Source organism: Sceloporus occidentalis, unplaced genomic scaffold (assembly GCF_023333645.1).
Source record: "Sceloporus occidentalis isolate IW3139 unplaced genomic scaffold, rSceOcc1.0.p SCAF_31, whole genome shotgun sequence".
NCBI lineage: Eukaryota > Metazoa > Chordata > Lepidosauria > Squamata > Phrynosomatidae > Sceloporus > Sceloporus occidentalis.
This window is the reverse complement of record NW_028317011.1, coordinates 6,006,204-6,030,109: the sequence shown is the minus strand read 5'-3', so window position 1 is coordinate 6,030,109 and position 23,906 is coordinate 6,006,204. Positions and strand designations below refer to the sequence as shown.

Sequence of the window (23,906 nt, the reverse complement as noted above, 5' to 3'; positions counted from 1 at the left end):
GAAATGCACCAGGTACAGCAGTATTCTTGCAGACAGCAAGAGACGGGGAATATCATTAAAATGTAATGCATTTTGCCTGCCCTTCCGCTCTGCCAGCATCAGTTCAGCAATAAAAAAATATTATTTTTTTTTTTAAAATTGTTTAAAAGTAGTGTTACTAAAAATCAAATGTCAAAACAAAGACCCCAGTGTTATCCCCATTACATCATAAGGGGAACCATCCAGTTCAAAGAAAGAATGTCCCAAAAAACCCCAATTTTTACAAGTCCTAAAACTGGCGCTTTGTCTTCCCAAAAATCCTGGCATGTTAAGAGTTGAAAAATCCTGGGGCCTCTAGTTTGATGAAGTAAATTGAATAAGCTGTTGTCAAACCAAAATAGGGCATGGGCACAGACTGACCAGATGTCAAAATTAAAATAAAATAATGCTCATCTCAGATGTGACCTTTCAGCCCCTAACCAACATGAAAAGCCTTTGCGTGGGTGGTATCAATGTACGCAGGAGATGTTGGGGGGTGTTTGTCAGTGACAAATACTAGTGCCTGTAAATTCATACATAAAGTTCAGGTGTGGGGAGAGAAAATATTAACTTCCACAACAGTTACTAGTAAAAAATTACTACCAAGTTTACTAAAATGACTGCATTGAAAGAGTTAAGATACTAGCATTTGAAGTACCCTGGGGTAATTCTTCTGGTTTGGAAAGCTACCAAAACAACTTGTTTTCCGGAGAGTGTCATGCCTTTGGTGTGATTTAAGTATTGTGTTTACAGAGGGTGAAGAAATCAACATCTTCCTAAGTAAAAACTTTTTGTGTTGTACATTTTGCACATTGACTTTCTGTAGGTTGATTTATTTAACGAAAGATTACAGCTGTTTATGTACGGGAAATAACAAAACTGTATATAATTTTGTAGCAGACTCCTCTGTATAAAAGGTGATTTTCATTGATTCTCGCACTTGTCTTGGAGTTGAAGTACTTTTTCTGAATTTTAGATTTTTTTTTTTGCTGATTTTTAAAATGTGAACACGGGATATTCCATTTTTTTTAGACTTATGGTGTCAATGGGTTAAAGCATTTTGGTAGGAAAAAAAAATAATTCCTCTTGAATTATTTGGCTTAATACCAGCAGTCTACAAACTCTGCCATTGTTAACTTTCTGCATTCGTGTCATACAGCACGTATTTCAAACTTTTACAGATTTGATTTCATTATGTAATCTTTGTTCCTGACTTACTAATACATGGAAATATCTTTAAAATAACTTTTTTTTTTTGTAAGTTTTGAACCTCAATGCTGTACTTTGCTATTTTAATTTATGTTGTCTGACATTCTTTGAAAATTAATACAATAAAATGGATGCGGTAGTTCACCTCATGATTAGGTACAGGATTTGTTGACTGGACTTTTTGACCTTATACCCTGCCAAGTTACTTAAATTGAATTTACTTGAATAAGTTATTAAGTAATGGTGTGAGTTTAGCCTTTGTGCAAAAACGGCTTGCAAACTACTGTAGATAACAAGGAAACTGATTTCCAAGTCTCAAGATTGCTACATGTATTTCTGGGTTACTTAAATGCAAGATAGAATATTGGATCTGTTAAAATTGATAGTATTTTGTGATATCACATGGGTCCTTAATCTTAATTTAGTCACTTTAAAGGGTAAGTCTAATAGAAAAACAAATTTCCTTGAGCATGAAATACAATAATGTATACAATAGTGTAGGCTAGCATCGTGAAAAAACTGGCTTTATCTGTTTTTGTTCCAATAAATGTCCTTTTTCTACCAGCCTATAGATTCTCGATGTTATCAGTAGTAAGATGACTTTTCCTCCTCAAACACCACACTGTGATGATTCTTTATAGCAATGTTAAAGTGGTCTGTTCTTCAATAGACTTACCCTATTCTATGGTTTAGGATGTGAGGTTGTGTGTCTAGTAAATTGATTATTTCTACTTTTAAAAAAGTTAATTTTTTTTTTTTAAAGGAACATTTTAGTTGATAAACCCAGTGACCAGTCTTCACGATGGTCTTCAGAGAGCAACTATCCCCCACAGGTGGGTTTTATTTTAACCATCATTACTTTCCTACTATTCAGGTAAGCTGGTACTCGACAACCTATTGTACTTGCATTTATGTATAGCATCTTGTACAGTCCCCCACTTTTGCTCTGTCTAACATTTTTATAGAGCATTTCTAAACTTGTAATATCTTCCGTAGTTTGTAAGTTGTCTTCTCCTATTATTACCCTTTGTCTGCCAATGGTCAAAGCACAGTTATTCCTGTAGAAGTCCTGGTTGTTTTTTTAGGTTTGATATAATTAGATTTAGGCAACGACCATATAATGATGGGCATTGTTCCACACAAATGCACATTAGTCCAAAAAAATAATTTAATGAATATTTTGGAGGGGTACCTTTGGCGTCAGTCACTGAACCCTACGTGTTAGCAGAGGGCAGGGTTTTTCACTTGCATGCTATCCAGCTGATAGGTGAGCTGGCAGCATTTTTGTCTCATCTTTTGTTTTTACAATGTATTCAAAGTGGGCACAATACACTGCCACTATATATGATATGTGGTTTGTATCCTCGGCCCAATTTGCAAACTACATATCACGTCATTGGCATTGATATGGTTAAACATTAAGACGTTCATGTCGCTTTGTACAAGATTGAACATTATCTTGTAATAATGGAAGTGCTGCAATTGATTGCTTTCTTCTTGAACCTAGTTCCTGATTTTAAAGTTGGAAAGGCCAGCCATCATTCAAAGCATCACTTTTGGAAAATATGAGAAGACTCATGTATGCAACTTGAAGAAGTTCAAAGTTTTTGGTGGCATGAATGAAGAAAACATGACAGAGCTTTTATCTAGGTATTTCCAACTGAATTTACCTCAGTGATGTTTTAGTAGACTTGAAATACTAAAATGTAGGGCTGCAACAACTAATCGATAAAATCGATAATGAAAATCGTTGCCAACGAATTTCATTATCGATTAGTTGAATCGATTTTTGATTATAAAATGAGGGTTTTTTCAGAGCAAACGCTCTGAAAAATACCCCTCATTATATAAACCGTTTCAGTGACTCACAGCAGCAGCTCCTACTTACCAGCCCCTCCCTGTAATCACTGTGACAACTGGCCCCGCCCCCTTCCTTCTCCCAGAAGGCCAGAACCACATGGCTGTGACACTCATCTAACTGTAAGTATAAAATTAATATTTGGGCTGCTGAAAGTTAGGGGAGGTGGGAGTTAATTTAGGGGCAGTTATGGTTAATGGGGTGTTTAGGGTTAATTTAGGGGCAGCTATGGTTAATGGTGTGTTTAGGGTTAATTTAGGAGCAGCTGTGGTTAATGGGGTGTTTGGGGTTAATTTGAGGCAGTTGGGGTTAATTTGAGGCAGTTGTGGTTAATGGTGTTTTTAGGGTTAATTTAGGGTAGTTGTTTTGATGGGGTATTTAGATTTAATTTAGGGGTAGTTATGGTTAATGGGGTGTTTAGGGTTAATTCAATGATGAGGACTGAGGGTTAATTTGATTAATTTAATAAAGTTAATTTAAGGCGCAGTTAGAGGTAAAGGGGGGCAGACTAAGGGGAATCTAAATCCTGGGGGCAGTGAAGATTAACCCAGTACTTATTTATAAAAGTATAGTGTCTGTGTGCTGTGAACGGGTCTGTGACTCTATGAGGTATCTGGGGGGTATAAGGCATATCTGGGGAGGATGGAGTGACATATCCTGGGGGTATAAGGCATATACGGTATATAAGGCATATGTGGGGAGGGCAGTGTGGCATGTCTGGGGGGGATGGAGTGGTGTATCAGGGGGTATAAGGCGTATCAGGCACAGTGACGTGTGTGGGAGGCAGCGTGGAGTGGCATATGTGGGAGGCAGCGTGGAGTGGCATATGTGGGAGGCAGCGTGGAGTGGCATATGTGGGAGGCAGCGTGGAGTGGTATATGTGGGAGGCAGCGTGGCATGTCTGGGAGGCAGCGTGGAGTGGTATATGTGGGAGGCAGCGTGGAGTGGTATATGTGGGAGGCAGCGTGGCATGTCTGGGAGGCAGCGTGGAGTGGCATATGTGGGAGGCAGCGTGGCATGTCTGGGAGGCAGCGTGGAGTGGTATATGTGGGAGGCAGCATGGCATGTCTGGGAGGCAGCGTGGCATGTCTGGGAGGTGGAGTGGCATATGTGGGAGGCAGCGTGGAGTGGCATGTCTGGGAGGCAGCGTGGCAAGCCTGGGCTCAAATGTGCATCAATTGGGGGGGCTGGTTGGGAAATAAAGACAAGAAATGCATTTTATCAAAGTTTTTTTTATTCTGCTGTTTTTATTTAACATCATTTGTTTATTAAATTATTTTAAATAAATGAAAAATTTACATTTTTTTTATCCGATTAATCGACAAAATAATCGGCCAACTAATCGATTATGAAAATAATCGTTAGTTGCAGCCCTACTAAAATGTAACTCTCCAGCAAATTATTATTTTTCTTCTCTCTCTGTTTTTATACAAAAATAATAAATCTCACAGGCTTCAGAATGACAATATATTGAAAGGTGCTAAACCTGTTAATAAACTCTTACATTGTGTGTTTAGTGCCACCCCTTAAAGTGTCTCTGTTAGTAATAATAAATGACATTAAAGGCACAGTTTAATGTCTTTGACGCCTCCACTATCGGGGATGCAAATTAAAATACTTGGTGTGTAACTTCTAAAATGGAAAAAGAAAGCACACTTACCTGATATAGAAGAGGCTACCTTACAACAGTAGCACTCGGCACCCTCTGTGGTCTGACTATTCTTGCCACGGTGGTAAGGAAGTGCTGCCCTCTTGTACAGCGTACATTTGCTCCAAGGGGTCTGTGAATGGGCAAAAAACGAATCATTGTGGATCAGTGTTTTATAATGCCTCTGCTACCCCCTTAATTTTAGTTTTCCTTCACCTTTACCCCATCACAACGTATGATTGAAATCAATGGCAGCACTTTCCACACATGAGCACAGGTCTGAGTATACCATGTGATTTGTTTGGTCAAACACCTGCATGGTTTTAGCTGTCAGGTGTGGAAAGGAGAAAATGCATAATCCCCTGTACACTTGCAAAATGGACAACGTGAAAATGTAAAGATCTTGGCGGCGATAGTGCATTAAAGTCCGTGTCATGGCTGGAGTGTCCCTTTAATCAGTCGGACCGTTTTTGCCCTGTCATTTATAGCATATAATGTGCAACTGTTTGAAAACTTTCCCTTTAACACACAGCATGTTTATTTAAAACTGCTCTTATTACTTTTTTTATGCCACTTATGGATATTTAAAATATTGCTGCTCAGTTTGTGTGGTTGTGTACTGCAATACATAGTCTCCTCAACAGCAAGGGACTGTAATATTGATACGTACATATATACATCTAGCATTGGATTACCTTTCTTGCTTTGTGAAAATGTATTTACCTAAAAACACTTAGTTTCACAAGAAAAATAAAGTTCATGAGTTGCCCACTGCAAAGCCATTTTAATTTTACTTTTCCCCCCCAGTGGTTTAAAGAATGATTATAACAAAGAGACATTTACGTTGAAGCATAAAATTGATGAGCAGATGTTCCCATGCCGGTTTATTAAAATAGGTATGTAGAGAATGTAACACAAATTGAGTAACTACTTGGTCTGGAGAACATCTTTTAAAATGTGTTTTTTGATATATATATATGTTTACAAACATCAGCAATTGTGGTCTGGAGCTAAAAAATGTCATTCATTTTACTGATAGACTGTCGCTGTTAAATCTTAATTAGATGATGATCATGAAGAACTCTAGATAGCTAGATGTTTAACAGACATTAATCCTAGAGTGCCAATGGTTCTTGAAGGCTAGTTCAGTAATTGATGCTTGATCAGTTGTTCAGTCTTGGGTATTTTTCCTGCGTTATTTTCTTGATGAAAAACGCCAGGAAAACTGCCACTGCATTTTCCTGCGTTTTGGCGTTTTTTCTTGCGTTTTTTTTCTGGCGTTTTTAGCCTTTCTGTGGAAATTGCTTTTTTGACCTTAGGCAGTTTTTCCAGCCTTTACAAGTTAGAATTTTCACCCAGCTTAAAGGGATTAGGATAAATGGCAAGTATCTGCCCCCTCCTGATGTCATTTCCTTGGTAGAGTTCTACTTAACCACGCCCCGGCGGACCCTTTTGTCTCTTCTGTGGTTTGTAAGGCATGCTTTATTCCGAATGTCTGCTCCTCTAGGAAGATTGGCCCCAAATGATGGTGCAAATTGCAAGGGATACTCACTAGTTGAATAAGCTTGGACACATCAAAGACAATTCTGGGTGCCATGCTGCTAATAAATTACACAGAGACAGCACACAGTGTACAAGCAGATAAAAGTTTTACCACAGTACTGTGAAAATGGCAGCTCTTCCTCTTCCTGGGTCCTGCCTCTTTTTTGTAACTGTGGAAAAAAACGCCAAGGCAAAACCCACATGGCGTTTTCATGGCGTTTTTCTCTCCCATAGACTTCTATTGGAGAAAAACGCCAAGATTTCCTTGCAAAAAACACCAGAGTGTCAACATGCTGCGATTTTGAAAAACTGCCACAGAGCCCAAAAAAGCAGTAAAACGCCGAAGAGGACTGAAAAAACGCCAAACAGAAAAATGCCAAGTGGATATGGCATTGTGCGATTTCCTATTGAAGAACAGCTAACATCTGGACGCAGCGTTTTTTCACTAATAAAACGCTGTGTGGCTGAATTAGTGTAATTATGGGCGTTTTTGCAAAAAAATACCCAGGTGGAAACCTAGCCTAAAAGTGCCCTTTTTTTTTTTAAGATGTCCTAAGATTGGAGCACGAGTGGATCAGTCAATGTCCTTCAGCCCAGTATTAGTTCACCCTGAGAATCTCTAATCTAGGTTTTAAGCGGATCATAAAAATCACTGAACATATCATTGAACTTGGATTAAATATTTTGTTTTCACAGAATCCTGTGTTACTCATGGCCATCATTTTTTCTCTTTTCTCTAGTGCCTCTCTTGTCCTGGGGGCCAAGCTTTAACTTTAGTATTTGGTACGTTGAAATAAATGGCATTGATGAACCTGATGTGGTGCAGCCCTGTCTTCACTGGTACAGTAAGGTAGGATTGTATTATGACATTTGTATGTGGTGGTGGGGGGAATCTATACTGTATGACCAACAGTATTATATGAACCTTTTGGTGCTATAGTACCATGTGTTCTTGCCATTTTTACCTTATGTGGGTTTACGCAACATTCCCCTTTTTTTTTATGATGTATGTACCCATGCAAATTATACAACCTTTTTGTTTTTCAGCAAAAATAACCCTTTAATTTGAAACCATAGAAACAAGCAAAAATATACTAATTAGTGCTAGTATGTTTGAAAAAACAAACCTATACTGAAATAAAAAAACTTATTTGCAATTTTGCTGAAAATTTCAGCTACACAGTAGGGTAGTGAAGGGGGGGTATAATGTTTACATGTAGTTCTAGGGTAATGGGATGTAAGGGCTTTTTTTCTTAATATTTTTTCACAGTTATCAATGCAAAATGAATAGCGATCCCTTTAGGGATCTATCAAACAGCTTATGGTCTCACTGTATATTATAGAGATTCTGCGTTTGCTGACAGGGGAAGTCCAGACTGTCAATAGACAGCCAGATCTCCCGTGTATTGGCAGAAAGGTATCCCTGCTTCTGGGGGAAACATTCATGATGTACATGTAGGTCCTAAATGACTTCTTACGTGTTTTGCGGATATACCTGTGTGTCTGTTGGACAATCACGTTGAAGTCACTGAGCTGTTCTTTCTACTGCCAATGTTTAAGTGTGGAGATTGCTGCCTATGTCCTTGATTTTATATACCTTTTAGCAATCTAAATTCTAGAAATTCTAAACTGTAAAGATCTGGTCATATAGTGTATGTAGTAATTGAGAGTATTAGGTGTGTGCTTATTTTTTATAAGACTACATATTGCATGTCACCCATGGAGACAACATTAGCCAGGTTACTTAAATCACCAGAAAGCATACTGCCTGTTAAGTTTTACTGACATCTTAAGTTGCCTGCTCGAAGGCCTATCCCTGGCTAAAGGCAAATGGCCCCAACGTTGAGAATACGTGATTGACATCCTAGGTCCAGTTTTTACCAAAAGTGCATCACATAGGTGTTTGGCTCTGAAACATGTTACACATTTTTTTTCCTATTACTACAGTGTATTGTGATTTTGTGCTAATACTAACATCTGCTAATAAAAATCTTCCTGTATTATTTCCCCAAAACATGTTAGGAGCAGAATATAAGCGTACAGCATAAATTTTGATACATATGCTTTATATATTGTTTTAAAGTAACAATAGATTCTCTTATTCTTTAGCTCTTTACCTGCCATCACACTGTGCTAGTCCTTACACTGGCTTCCCATACCCACCAGAATAGAATTCAAGCTCCTGACCTGTATGTGGCTATTTAACCACTTTGATTTGAGCTGTCTGTATTTCACTTAAGGCCTGTTGACTGCTGTGTTTGGGTCACCCCTGTGTAGTAAACTTACTCATTCTACCCCTTGTGTTCCAGTAGTACCGTGAACAGGAAGCCATTCGCCTATGTCTGAAACACTTCAGACAGCACAACTACACAGAAGCTTTTGAGTCCTTACAGAAGAAAACCAAAATTGCTTTAGAACACCCGATGTTAACTGAACTTCATGACAAGCTGGTTCTCAAAGGAGACTTTGATGGCAGTGAGGAGCTGATTGAAAAGGCTGTGAATGGTAGGATCGTTTACTGCACTTTTATGTTTCTTGCAAGTATGGTTGCAAATATCCATGCCAATGTTTTTGTTTATTTCATGGTTTATGTGAGCAAATATGTTGGGACTGTTGTCTGATTAAATGGTTTAAAGGGGCAGTTAAGCCCAGAATTTTTGTTAGAACTAAGCAATTTTCTACCTGAAAACTTGCCTCTTGGTTTGAATGAATGTTTGCCACCTCATTGACATCTGGCATTATGCTGCAGTACCAGAAATTGACTGATCTAGAAGATTATAGATGTGTTTGTGTTGGTCCACATTAACATGTAAATGCATGTCTTAACTACAGGATGTCCCATAAATATGAAACCAAAGTCTAAGTGTCCACTTATATTTTTTTTTTTATATAATCATATTTATCATATTCCATATCTCTTCTGTGACTTCACACGGTTTACCGGGTCTCCACCATCAAAATAACTTGAATTTGTTCCTCCTTATTCAGCACCATGGTTTTTATTTACATTTTATAGTGGTTCAATAAGATAGAAGTGCAATCCTGCATGATAAGTGTCGTACAAACATTCTTGTACATGATATAGTCTGCATATTGTATTCCAGTGTGGCATGAACAATAATCTCAGCCCTGCGTCACATTAAAATACATGCATAGTTTTTTGTGGTTTTATATGCAACAAACGTAGATTGCACCCTTTTAACAAATGGTGAGTACTTTCCTCTAATTCTGCATCCAGTTCCGGTGTGTTTTATGTAGCACATTTGCTTACAGTACCACATGTCCCTTAATATATTCTTTATACAGCTGTGTCTCTGATTAGAAGCTAATAACACTTCATTATGTATTCCCACAGATGGTCTTTTCAGCCAGTATATCAGTCAACAGGAATATAAACCACAATGGAACCAGATAATTCCCAAAAGCACTAAAGGTATCATCTGGGAGAATGATGAAGCTGACTACATACGGATAACTATTAAATGTATTTGGACTGGAACGCTTTACACCATTTCAGTCTGTTTCACCAGTCCTGCCGGACTCCTAAACTACAACTCACAGAATCCTTAGTTAATCAAGTACACTTATGAAAAGTAAAAATGCATATGCTGAACAATATACACTATATGACCAATAGTATGTGGATGTGCCTCCTGTTACTTTAGGTGTTTCAGCCATACCCATTGCTGCGATGTGTAGTGTTTTCCATAGACATATATTGGAAGTAGAATAGATTAACTCGCCACAGAGTTCCAGTTTGCCTCCTAAAACAACACCAGCAAAAGCGCAGTCCGTCAGGAGCTTCATGAATTGGATGGCCAATTGTGTATAGTTTTACCCCATATTTCAGTGTTAACATTAGCATAGATTACAAATTTAACATGTTTTACCCCAGACCTTCTAAATTAACAAATGTTTTCTTTGTAGGTGATACAGATGATAGCAGGCCAGGAATGAGAGGTGGACATCAGATGGTCATTGATGTGGAGTCTGGTAAATGTTTCTTTTTTTCATATTGCTATGTTTATAAGATGAACCTTGGGTTCTTATGTGTCATCCCAGTGTCAGAATAAAATGTGCATGGCCCTAAAGTAAATGGATATTGCACTCAGCTGGGTGCAATATAACCCACTCTCACAAAACATTTATTTAAAAAACATTTGTATAATCATGTTTAATGCCAATTTGAAAGGGAAACATTAGTAAGTTCCTACACCAATTTTGAAAACCTAAAATATGCCATTTTTATGTGTAATTGCAAGAAATTATACTGTGAGATACAGTGAGCGTATGTGTTTTGAATGAAGTCATCTAGTGCGTTTTCTTAATGTTGGTCCTCGGTAATGTTGAATAGGAGTCTTTAGTGATCACATGTCTGACCTTGATCGATCACATACTCATTGTTAAAAAAACAAACAAAACAAAAACTAAACTTTTTGGACCAGTGGCAGCTTTTTGCGGTTTGAATAGATTATACCCCCTGTTCCTTCCTTCATCTCTCTTCTCAAATCCTCTGGCCTATTGGCTTTGCCACATGTCCTAGAGCTGTCAGAGCATCACTGGCTAAATGGTTAAAAGTGACTAGTGCACATAAGCATAGTTATTAGCACATAACATGAGAAACATCTAGCCAATTACATGTAAAGCAGTAATATAGATTAAAATTTAACCTATACAATCTTGTCGGCAACGGTCCAATCAAAGTGCATGTAATGTATTGCCCAGTGTTTCAGTTCCCATCAGGACACATGTCCTCTGTTCATTCATGTCCCTTTGCTGCCCTCTGCCCTTTTTCACCCCTTCCATCTCCTGTCTGATCCTCACAGTCCCTTCCTGCTTCCCCCATATGATCATCTCATCCCCTTCCTCTGCCCCTTTGGACCTGTTTGCTTTGACCACTACAGTAGTAGGATGCCAGGGAGAGTGGCACAGAGTGTGTAGCTGCAGTGAGAAAGGGACTTTGAGATAAGTGGGTGATGAAAGGAGAGGGTATATGAGGCAAGGAAAGTGGAAGTCTAGTGAGGCTTTTCCATCACCTTTATCCCCACCATAGCTTTTATTATCTGTGCTTTTTGTACTGCTCCAAGCGTCAAGCAGTAAGCTTGTATCACAACCTTATGCTGATGAGTCCCATAAAGAACAAACCAGCTGTACATGAGTGGTGATCTGGCTTCTGCATTTCTGTCCCAAACTCTGTTTAAAGGCTGTCCAGTATGGCGTACATTTGTTCCAAGGGATCCATGTATAAAGTGGATATAGAGACAATAACTTATCATTTTTAACCTTGTTTGCACGCGCCTACCCAGAATCCCTTGCAGTTGTGGAACACTACAAGATTTGAGGGAAAAGCAAGTGTTCTGGCTTGTCTAGTTGGTGTAGTGTTTAATGGCTCTGCAACCCCATAATTTAAGTGGAGGGGTTTTTCATCATATTTACCCCACCATAACTTTTATGTGTAAGACAGGGAATACAGAAAGAGCAAGAGAGATTTTTTTCCACATCTTTTCAATGACTCGCATATACAGTAGTATTGAATATTTCTTTGTCCCGTTTAGGTTTCATTGCACCTTAATATAAAAGTGCTTTCAGTCTTAATGTGTATTTTTTTCCTTTGTTTTACACATTTTACCCTGTGCATTAGTGATACAGCAAGAAAATAACAAAGCCTTTGGCACTATTGCTGCTAGGGTTTTGGAAGCTGTCCCATCGGATATGTTTTCTGTGCCAGAAATTCATTTGCTTAGCTATGTATGAATGAAGCTGTTGTGGCCAGGGCTTGTGAGTGGTAAGAATTCATGTGCACAAAGGGACTATCTCATTAGCAAGAACACTGAGTGTGCGGTGTTAAGCAGTGAGGCTAATTACAGTTAATGAACCAGAGTAACCGTGTCAGTGCAAACAGTCTTAACCTCCTTTTTAGTTTATCTTTTCCCTCTTTTTATTTTACTTTTTATTATCAAGATAGTGGAGATGTTATGGTACCAGGGTTTTCTCGATTTTGTGCGGTTACCTCCTTCTGTGTTATGCAAAAATATTACCTGTGTAAGAATTTGATAACTAGTTATTTTAGGCGACGTCTGCATTATGATTTTGCTACAGCATAGTGTGTTGTATATCATAGGGCATGCATACCTTCCAACATTTCAGGTACGGAAACTGGGACACCTTTGAGTGGTGAGGCCGGTAGGGGCTGCCCCTGTGCAGTGCTCTGCTGCAGAGCATCAGGTGGAAGCCATGTGGGTGCAATAGCACAGACCCTTGGTTATTATTTTACAGCTCCCTGGGGCAGTTAGGGATGATTAGAGAATCTCTGACTCTCTCATGATCCCCACTACCCACAAAAATTGGACAGTGAGGCCGCTACCTGGGACAGTTCCCAAAAATTGGTTTTGTCCTACAAAAACCAAAACTGTTGATATGTTGCAAAGAACGTTTTCTGTGGACTTTAGTGCATTCGTATGTCCTTCTTTCTTGTTTTCCAATCAATAGAGACGGTATATTTATTTGGTGGCTGGGATGGAACCCAGGACCTGGCTGACTTCTGGGCTTACAGTGTCCGAGACAACCATTGGCTCTGCATATCCAGAGATACTGAAAAAGAGGTAAGCCTAAAACATTTTATTCTTTAACCGATCAAATACTTATGACTCTGGTAGAAAACATGTAGCTGTAACTGTCTTGTTTACATATGTTTAAAAATGTTGCATTTACGATCCCTTTTCATTAATAAGATGCTTGTCTTCTTCCCGTTGATGGCAGCTCTTTTGGGAGACTTTATAAGAAGCGGAGAAAGCAGAGGACTTTTATTCAATCTCCCTCACTTTCAAATCAAACATTTCCGAAAGAGTTACACTAGTGGGAAAACAAAACACAAGCTAAAAATATCTTAAATTAAGTAATGGTGCAATGTAGTTGACAGCACTTAATGAATACAATTATTTCTATGGGTTGTTATGGAAAATGTAAATTGTGTTGCTAAACAACATTTCTTGCTGGCACAGTACACTTCTTATGGACATTATTTAATGAAGAAAGGGCTTGATTGCAGTACATTATTGGTCCAGTATGGCTAGCATTGAAGTGTTGTATTTATCCAAAATCTGAAACAGCTGCTTCATTTTGCAGAGGTCCTTGACTAGATGTTCTTAATGTCATCAAAGGTTAATTAATTTTCCGATGGATGTAGAGGACCCTTTAGGTATTTTGGAAAGGTTATTTTTATTATATGATTAATGTAAGATATTTTTAAACTTGTATGAAAAATCTTTGCTGATATTGAAACTCTGCTCTTCTCCCTTCAAAATATTTTACTTAATGAGCACTTAAGTAAAATAATCCCAATGTTAAATTATCTACCATATTTTAGGGATTGTTACTAGTGTAACTCATTGCTTTGCATTTAAATTGTCCCTGAGCAAATTTTTAATTGCTTTACATTGAAATACATGTTTTTTCTTCCCCCAATTAAAGTAATCTTATACATTTTTATACTTGATGTTAAAATTGTCAATAGTTTACATGTATGTCAAGGTGAAGATTGGGCCAGAGTATTCTATTAAGTAATTAAAGGGTCAGCACTGAACATCAGTGACACTAACTGGGGGAACTCACGCTTGCTACCATCCAAACTTGCAATGAGCTAATTTCGGTGGCTCCAGAATTTCCCCACACTATGAACATATGGTTGCTTTGTATTACTTCGACCCTAAAAGCCACATTAAAGATATCCAAAATAATTTCCAACACTTCTACCTTAAAGGGTATAAACTTTGATTTTAATAATGTATAAATAAACCATTAATGAGCTAATCAACCCTTTCTAAAACACTAAACTCTTGATGCGACAACTAATCTGGTCATTGTGTTTTATGTTTTTACCCCCAGAATGGTCCAAGTGCCAGGTCATGTCACAAGATGTGCATTGATACTCAACGCAGGCAGATTTATACACTGGGTCGATATCTGGATTCCTCTGTAAGAAACAGCAAGTCATTAAAAAGTGATTTCTACCAATATGACATTGACACAAACACATGGTCACTGCTAAGTGAGGATACCTCTGCCGACGGAGGACCTAAGCTTGTGTTTGATCATCAGGTCAGTGGTAACTTGACATACTTTATCTTTAAAGCGGTGATTTTTAATGTTTCCCTATGTTATGGTATAATTACATTTCGATATAGCTGAGAGTGGTTTGTTTATGATGGATAGTGTTGTGCATGGCTTCAACGCACTAGACTGCACTAGACTATATGGTTTAATATAGGTTTCTTCATGGGACATTCTCTTCTCTTGCAAACTCTGAACATACTGAGTTTGCTTTATGCTATAATTTCCTTGTTTTTAGACTAACTGGTTTGTTCACTAAATCCTGGATTTGCAGATGAGTTCAGCATTCTGAAGTCCACCCCCTGAGCTTCTCCTTCAAGAAGAGCTAAGAGGGTTCTGTGCAATGATTGATTCAGTTGTCTCCACAATAACTATGAATTATATGGTTGCAAACATGCCCTCTTGCAAGGGAAGTTAGCTGGAGTTGGCTCTTCAAACTTTGCAATTAGTGTTTAATATTTCAGCTAACAGTCTTACCTACAAGCTTACTGTTTTACATTGTTAGCAATACTATAATATTTATAGTATGGCAGCATCAGTAAACCCACTGTAAAATTTCAGAAACATAAATTCATCCTTTGCCTTATTAATCTCTGTAGTATTTAAGAATGCAAACCTAAGTGTTAACCAGTGTCTTTAAGTTGCTTAGTGAGAAAACTCCATGGATCTCAGAAAATGCTTTGTATTCTCTCAATATATCAGCTGATCCATCTGCCAAATACACCAGCATAATTTTTCAGGTATACTGGCTCCTTAAAGTGAGTTTTCTATCAATGGTAAGTATGCTGTCAGCGATAAAACCGCTATATTCTGGAGCTTATCGTTAAGTAAACCGCAAGATGGTACAATAAGAGGAATGTTTTCAAGTAAGCCAATTTAATGGTATCATTAGTGAGTGCATATTTCAATCATTTTCTTGGACACATTGATTTAAGTGGGTTACAGGCGGAATAACATCACATGCTATTTTTTTCATTAGATGGAGCTAGGCTTTCAGTGGATATGCTGATGATACATTTTGAAAAAACAAATTCACTCTCACAATTTGTGAATGTTTGCATGTATTAATTTTAGTAATAGTAATAACCTTTGTCAAATATCTTGTCTTCTGGCAGATGTGTATGGATTCGGAAAAGCACATGATCTACACTTTCGGAGGCCGCATTTTGACATGTAATGGCAATGTAGATGACAGTAGGGCCACGGAGCCCCAGTTTAGTGGACTTTTTGCTTTTGATTGCCAAACACAGACATGGAAACTACTTAGAGAAGACTCTTGTAATGCTGGACCAGAGGACATTCAATCTCGGATAGGACACTGCATGCTTTTCCACTCAGTAAGACATTGAATTAGGGTTATTGTGTGTGTGTGTGTGTTGTATAAATGTTTTGTAGATTCTTCTTGCTTTTGTAATGTAACAAAGTTGTGCCACTTTTACAAAGGCTGGCCTAATTAGTTGGCTTTGTGCGTCTAATTACTTACTGTGTTCTTTGTTCTTAGAAAAATCGTTGTTTGTATGTATTTGGAGGACAGAGATCAAAGACGTACTTAAATGACTTTTTTAGCTATGATGTGGACAATGATCATGTGGAGATCATATCAGATGGTACCAAGAAAGACTCTGGCATGGGTAAGGAAAATGTAAAATGCCAATGTTACACTCAAGACTCTATTTATTAACACACAACTTATTTTTATGTAGCTGTATGCTCGTGTCAATCTCAATGCACTGCTGTGCATACATCCACAGACTGGTTCTGATAATTGGGAGGTATTCATGAGACTCTATGTACATAGACACGGTTAAGTACTATACTACAGTACCGTTTGTATACATAGGGAAACATGGTTAGTCTTGTTCATAAATTGGTCTTAAATGTGGGGCGGTTTCAGATGGTAAGACATTAACTACCACCTACCTTGCTGGCTTGGAACTACAATAATTTGCTTCATTTATGGGGTGGGCTTGGGGTATTTTTTTTGTCTTGTCTTTTTTTTTTTTGTAGGAGTTGACTGTACCAAATTTGTAATATTTAGTGGTAATTAGATAAATGGTTTTGCTTTATAAAGTAAATGCTGTGTAAATTGTTGGCGCTATGTAAATAAAAGACAATAATAATAACAATAATAAAGGAATTTAGCTTGAGTGGATCATGCAAGTTATCCTACAGGTTTTTTGTTTGTTTTAAAGCAACCATATTTACAAAGCACTTGAGGTAATGATCTGTGAGCTTCCTAACTGGAAAATGAAAACCCATTTCCCTATCCACCCACACAGCTTCTATAAAGTACACACGCGCACATACGCAGAATGTAGTACTTGGGCATAGGTGGCCTGGTGATTTTTTTTTTATATGTTTATATGATGACTGCAAAAAACCCTCTCCTTTGAGTATCCAAAATTGCAAAACATTTACATTATATGTGCTTTTTTTGACTGCCATCAAAGTCAAGAAAGGAGATAAGGGTACACTCTGATTTGGCTTAATGGACATTTTGGGTAAAAATGACTTACTTTTTATAGTGGATTTCAGAATTCGTGACCTTTTTGACCATATTACCTTGACACTGACCTGTTCCATGATAATGCAGTCGTTTAGACTGACACAATTGTTTTTTCACAGAACAAAAAAAAGTGTTTGTAAAAAATCATCCCCTGCTTTCAACACTAGACAGCCATCGAGTGGACAAGCGTAAGCTGCAAAGGCTCTATATTTTCAATTTGGAACAGATTGTATTGGCTTACATTTTGAAAAATGTGTGAACTGTTTGGTCAGAATGATCTCTTGCTAGAGGTTTTGTTAAAGAAAATGTAAAAGCCTTGACATAGTTACTAAAAGACGAATTTTGGCAATTAAACCTGCCCTAATTTTGTAAGCGGTAAAAAGCTTTTAAAACTGCAACTATCCATTTAATGCCTGTAAATATGGATGCAGGTCAGACAGGGGTCCATATTGGCCGAGCCTTGTAAGTCTTGCTGCCTTAACATATTACTGGTGAAATAATCCAGGAGCGATATGGAGCACCCTCTATGGGGAAAAATTGTTGTTGCAGATAAAAGCAAATAACTTTTTAGCCACAGATGCGCTAGATAACGCCACTTTGCACTGGAAACCAGATGACTGGAACACCCGTCTACAGGACGTTTCTGCCCTCTTATCCATAGGGTCTTTGAGACCAGCCACTTCACTAATGGGAATGGTAGTACGCTTAGAAAGCTGGGCTATCTGGACGTCTACTTTAGGGATATCTTCCCATTTCTCATCACCCTGAAGGTGAAAAAGCTGCTTAAAGTGCTTTGAGATACAGGCTCTTTTGCCTGGATTATTCCATTCTCTATACATGAGGTTCTGCATTTTAGGTAACATAGGCAACCCTTAAGGGTGCGCCGACAGGTCTGAATCTTGAAAAAGCCGTGAGACCTCCTTAACAAATTTACGCGGTTCCTGCGGAGGAAAATTGGTCTCATCCTCTGACTCTTCGCTAGATGAAGCCGAATAGGACGAACTAGAGACCTCTCCAGAGGACCAGTCAGAATGAGGGGTAGCTGATGCCCTTTTACGTTTGGGATTTAATCCTTACGTGTTCCACAGGCTTAACTGCTGCTGCTTTAAACGTTTCTAACATTTGTGCCAGGTTGTCCTGGAACCAACCTAAGAAAGACTGCATGTCTTTTTGTTTCTCTTTTGCCAAACTCTCAGCGGAGCAGGCATTGCAATATTTCTTTTTACAACCATCCGGCAAAGGACTGGCACATTCAGTGCACGATAAATGTTTAGTCTTAACAGCCATTTTTGGAGCAGGTGTAAGATTTCTCCTTATCCGGCTTATCTGGTGAAACCGGACCAGACACCAGGTTAAGATTAATCAAATCCTACCTTATACCTCCTCAATCCGTGTGAGGGGGCTGGTGACACGGAAAAACCAGTGCTGATAAGCTCCTCTGCTGTCAGACTGGGTAGCACAGCTTTATATATGCGAAAACAATTTAGTTTTCGCTCCCTGAACAAGAGAACTGCTTCACGCATGCTCAGTAGCGTGCTCAGTACTCTTGGTGGAACGCAGCGCCCTCTGGCATGCGTTCCACCGCTGTGCGCATGCTCCAAACTATGCCGGCATTAGAGCGTGGCGTCTGTGCAGCTCCGTAACGTCCGCCGATGCGGACGGTACACCTCGCTCTGCTCACCACCCGGGGAGCAATCTGAGGGATCCCCTGGACACAACCCGTGTGTCCCACCAAAGAAAAAAGGAAAAGTTCCGTCCCTGACAAGGGACAAGGAAGAACTGGAGGTATTTGGGCTATACCGGGGCTCTTATAGGGGAGGAGTAGGAGGGGTTAGGAGGTAATCTTAACCTCTTCAATTCTAGGTCCTTGTCCCTACCCCGTGGTACTGACACTATACTAAGGAAAAAAGAATTTACGGTGAGTAAAATTTCTATTTATTTTTTTTAATGCTGCTATTTTACTTTTTTAGTCCCTATGACTGGCTTCACCCAAAGGGCTACTATAGACCCTGAGCTGAATGAAATTCACGTTTTGTCCGGTCTCAGTAAGGATAAAGAGAAACGCGAGGAGAATGTCAGGAACTCATTTTGGATCTATGACATTGTTCGGAATAGCTGGTAAGCATATCCTGTGCTACTCTGTAGATGCATTGTAATGTCAAATAGTGCGAGTTTGAACCTTCTTGATTGACCATTGATGCATACCCTTATCTGTTAAACCCAATATGGAGTTAATGCAAGCTTAGCATCCAGAGATGGATGAGAAATGACTAATTATTCAAATTTGTTTGTGTTACAGAATTAGGGTTCTGGCTACTGATTCTTCCACATGTCAATTTTTTACTAAATACATTTGGAAAAATATGTTGATCACAAGCCATTAAGGAGCTAACGTCATCTCACTATTCATAATTTTTCCAAGTTTTTTTTTTTTTTTAAAGGGTAGCCAATGATTGATGGTAGCGTTAATGATTGTAAGTTTGGATATTCGTCCATGATCACCATGTATGCACTTTAATCCATATGATAGCTATGTGTGCCCCTTGAAAATGTATGCAGAATCCACTTATATGCAGTTTCCATTTTTTCTAACCCCCCCATCTATATAACCCATGCAAGAGCTGTGTCCAGCCAAACACATCTCCATGCATTTGTGTGTATTCCAGAACATCATGCTTATGCCCAGAGAACATTGCCATTGGTTTCAATAGAAATGCTTTCCTGCCACTGCTTCAGTAAATTAGTGGCCAGAATTATGATAACATAAGAGAGCAGCTTCTACGCTGTAAGCATAAGACCATGGAGAAAGGTGACCTGGTCTTGTGAGTCATGTTTTGTTTTACCTCGTGTGGATGGCCAGGTGCGTGTGTGTCGCTTACTTGAAGAACAAAATAGTACCAGGATGCACTATGGGAAGGAGGCAAGCAGGTGGAGGTGGTGTGATGCTTTGGGCAATGTTCTGCAGGGAAACCTGCTATTCATGTAGCTGTTACTTTGAAATGAACTACCCACCTAAGTATTGCTGCAGACCATGGACACTTTTTAATGGACACGTTATTTTCTGATGGCGTTGGCTTCTTTCATCAGGGTAATGCACCCTGCCACAAAGCGTAAATCCCAATCGTTTACATTTATACAGTGCTCTCTCTAGAAACCCCTTTGACATAGTATAACTTGATGCATTTGTCTGCTACTGATCACCTGGCCCTGATGTAACAGGTTGCTAAATTATAGCTTTGTAATTAGCTTCTTAGGCTGTTCAGTTTCTATCAGGACATCAGACCCTCATTGGAACAATGTAACATTCAGATAAAGAACATCTTATATTCCTTTTTAGGTCTTGTGTCTACAAGAATGATCAAGCATCAAAAGAAAATCCAAACAAAAACCTTCAAGAAGAGGAACCTTGCCCAAGATTTGCACACCAGTTAGTGTATGATGAATTGCACAAGGTATATCTCATATTTGCGCATTCTGTGGGAAAACAAAAAAAATTTTTGCAGCGTTGAAATGCAAGTGACTCAGGAACTAAAACATGTTTAAAACAAGAGTTTAGCATTAACTCGTAATGGTTCTTTGCTGTTTCCACCAGCCTTTTGAAATTCTGTATGGAAAGCCACAATAGCCTTCAGTTTTTTAATGTGATTTCTCAGAGACTCTGTTTTCTGAATAGCCTTCTAAGTCTGTGTTAGTAATGAAGCATGTGTTTTTATGTTTTAATTACGCCTTCAAAAATATACAGTGAGCCAGTACTGTCGATACATTTTGGTATTTTACATTTTGGACATTTTGTAAATCTCAGAAATGCCAAATAATCTTAGGGAAATAGCTTAGTAAAGAAAGGAATAACCCCCCCCCCCAAAAAAAACAAACAAACAAAAAAACCAGTTATATCCATAACCAGTATTATTGGTACCCTGAGGGGAGGGGGGGGGGGTGTTTTGAAGCCTTGAAAGCTCATGACTCTTACATCTTTTTCAAAATTGTTACCATACTAGTATTTTTATTTGAGGTTTATTCAGCGAGCCTTGAGAGTGAGTTGCTGTCAGTTTCAATATTTCAACTTGCCACATTCTATATGCATTAAGAAAGCCCAGTGTTTCACAACTATTTCCTTTTAAGAAGATGAGCCGGCCCTTCATAATGCATAGTTAAAAGTGGTATTTTCAATTGTATTGTTTATTTGGCCATTCATTATATAGAGCCAGGTTAACCTTTCGCGGGGGGAAAAAGCTTTTCAAACAACCTTTCATAGTTGTGTAATAACTTTGTCCTGCAAATGTAACTTTTGTAAAGGATATGAAGTGTATGAAGGATGTTGACGGTGTTTAACGCTGGGTACATTCCAGTGCAAAGTCCTAATGTAGAGCAGTCATTGTAGAAAGGAATGGACTCGGGGTTTTCTAAGAATTTCCCCAATATGTTTAGTTAAATGGCTATTTTGTTTATAAAAACGAGTTTAAATGTATATAAGGAAACACATATTCAACATAGGCCTTTATATTTCTAGGTTCATTATCTGTTTGGAGGAAACCCAGGGAAGTCCTGCTCTCCAAAGATGAGGTTGGATGACTTCTGGTCATTAAAGCTTTGCCGGCCTTCCAAAGAATACTTGCTGAGACACTGTAAATACCTAATTCGGAAACACAGGTAATTCTCTCAAAAAACAATCACTGAGCTAGTAATAAATGGTAGTAAATGGATTTTACATTTACTTTTTTATTCCTCTGAAACTTAAAGGGACATTCCAGTCCATCATATGCACTTTAATACATGTGATAGGTGTGTAGTCCGTTTTGTAGATGCATTTGCCCCTTTCCCGCACTCCCATCTAAATTCCCAGCTTTCTGCTATGTTCTCTGCACACCACCTCTCGTCCCTGGCAGTATTTTTTTTTTTTTTTTTGTATAGTGATTGTAGTAAACAGGACTGTTATTGACCAGTTAAGTGTTCTAAGCTATAGTAGCAGTTTTTTACCCTTACAAAAAAAATCTCCCAACTTCTCCTTATCCTAATAGATATATGAATCCATTTCATTAATCTAATGTTTGAATTTAAATGTATTCACATACCAAAGTAGGCTATTTGTTTCTTGCTATCAAGTGTAATTAAATGCAATTTCTTGAATGTGTATGTGGGTATGACTTGTAGTAGTATGTATGATGAACAGATTGATTTGAAAGTTTTAATGGTTTATGAAACTTTGTTGGAAAAGTTACCGCCTTTTACTATCTGTAATCGTCTATTCGGTTTGCTTTTATATGTTGCAGGTATGAAGAACGTGCTCAAACGGAACCCCTCAGTGCACTCAAATACTTGCAGAATGATTTATTTGTCACGGTAGATCACTCTGACCCTGAGGAAACTAAAGAGGTGAGGAGTTTGGTGGGAACATGAGTCTATATGAAGATGTGTTCTTTGTATAAAGCACATGCCAATAGATGAAGTCAATAGACAAGGACAGTAATATCATTACTTACTGCACTATAGTTTAAATGAACCATCCAGACCACTGTTTCTTAACTAGTGACCAAGATACCACTTGGCACTTTTTTTCAAGTATATTAACTTTTCCCTGCTGTTATCAGTTTGGGTAATTAATGATGTCCAGTGAGAAGTAATCCATATGTTATATATTACACCCCACACGCACAGACTGTGAGCCTTAATCTACACAACCACAGGACCATTTGTGTGTCAGGCCTGTGGACAGTATTTTCTTCTGTACTAGTAACTACCATGCCAATCCTCTACAATTTGTAAACATTGTGGAACATCACTAGTTATTTTAGTGTTTTAGTCCTAAGTGTTGAATATTGATAAGGAATCGTCAGGTGTCTACATGTCCCACTATTTTCATGTTTTTGTTGTTGTACCTCAAACGTCCTACTTGTTTTGCTTTAAAACACTGACAAGAAAATGTGATGGTTTTTTTTTTTTTTTTAGTTTCAGCTTCTCCCTTCTGCACTGTTCAAAACCAGCAAGGATTTTACTCCGTTGGGTAAGTGTTCTAAGCAGGATTTGCCCATCCCAAGTCTGAATAGTAACACAAATTTTTTAAATGGGACATATTACTGCCCCAAACAGCCTCACAAGACATGAATACATGTTAAAGTATTTAAGTTTTACATTCTGCATCAAAGAATAGGACTTACCTTGTTCAAAACGATGCTGCTGCTTAGCTGCACACGAAAACCCCTCCTCGCTGAGATTCCAGCTACTAAATTCTGCCGATTACTGTACAGGAAAACAATCCCATGTGGATCTTTCTACTTTAAGTGGTTGTTCCTGGATCTCATACATATTTTTGATTAAACTGTAAAATAATATAACTATTCTGATGCATTTTTGTGGCATTGCATGACTTCGAAACATCTTAATGCTTGAGCACTTGCTAAGTCCTATTGATCCAAACACATTTTGATTTTTAATAACTAAAAGGTAGATTTGCTAATGATGCGGGTTTTTATCTCTTATCTGTTGTCAGGCTTCTCTGATGTTGATCGCACATATGCCCAGAGGACGCAGCTTTTTGATTCTTTGGTTAACTTCTTCCCTGACAGTATGACCCCTCCGAAAGGCAACCTGGTTGATCTTATTACATTGTGAAGACGATACTCTGGACTACAAAGACAATAAAACTTGAGTGACTTTTTTGGTTTTTTTTTAATTGGCACTGTGGCTGTATAGATGAAATGCAGTTGGTGCACAAAAGAGACAGCTTTGTGAAATGTTGGTAGGTACCCCTCTCTAAAGAGATCATGCTGATTGCCAGGAGCACTTGGTAGAAAGTTTCTTTTTCTTTTTTCCATGCTGCCTTGGTGCAAACTTTTTTTTTTTTTCCTCCCATTTTTATAAATTGGCAAAAGGGATTAGTGTGTGGCCTTCATTTCTAGAAGTATTTTTCTTTTCTTTTAATCCTATTTGAAGTGTAGGGGTAATATGCATATGTTATGGCAACATATAAAAACACAGTTTAATTATGGGTGACCAGAAGTCAGTCACTCACTGAAAGT

General features: G+C 38.3%; 1 protein-coding gene across 1 annotated transcript in view; it reads left to right on the top strand.

The window, feature by feature from the left end:
* Positions 1-23,499, top strand: part of LOC149298766 (muskelin-like) — a 30,251-nt gene extending 6,752 nt beyond the window's left edge. The window contains exons 2-18 of the mRNA XM_089487153.1: positions 1,991-2,060; positions 2,735-2,877; positions 5,541-5,629; positions 7,016-7,125; positions 8,588-8,780; positions 9,631-9,708; positions 10,203-10,268; positions 12,765-12,877; positions 14,160-14,372; positions 15,500-15,721; positions 15,886-16,015; positions 18,861-19,008; positions 20,228-20,342; positions 21,401-21,540; positions 22,161-22,263; positions 22,837-22,891; positions 23,378-23,499. Coding sequence (XP_089343279.1) covers positions 1,991-2,060; positions 2,735-2,877; positions 5,541-5,629; positions 7,016-7,125; positions 8,588-8,780; positions 9,631-9,708; positions 10,203-10,268; positions 12,765-12,877; positions 14,160-14,372; positions 15,500-15,721; positions 15,886-16,015; positions 18,861-19,008; positions 20,228-20,342; positions 21,401-21,540; positions 22,161-22,263; positions 22,837-22,891; positions 23,378-23,499 — 2,110 coding nt within the window. The remainder of the gene's footprint in view (positions 1-1,990; positions 2,061-2,734; positions 2,878-5,540; positions 5,630-7,015; positions 7,126-8,587; positions 8,781-9,630; positions 9,709-10,202; positions 10,269-12,764; positions 12,878-14,159; positions 14,373-15,499; positions 15,722-15,885; positions 16,016-18,860; positions 19,009-20,227; positions 20,343-21,400; positions 21,541-22,160; positions 22,264-22,836; positions 22,892-23,377) is intronic.
* The last annotated feature ends 407 nt before the right edge of the window (positions 23,500-23,906 follow it).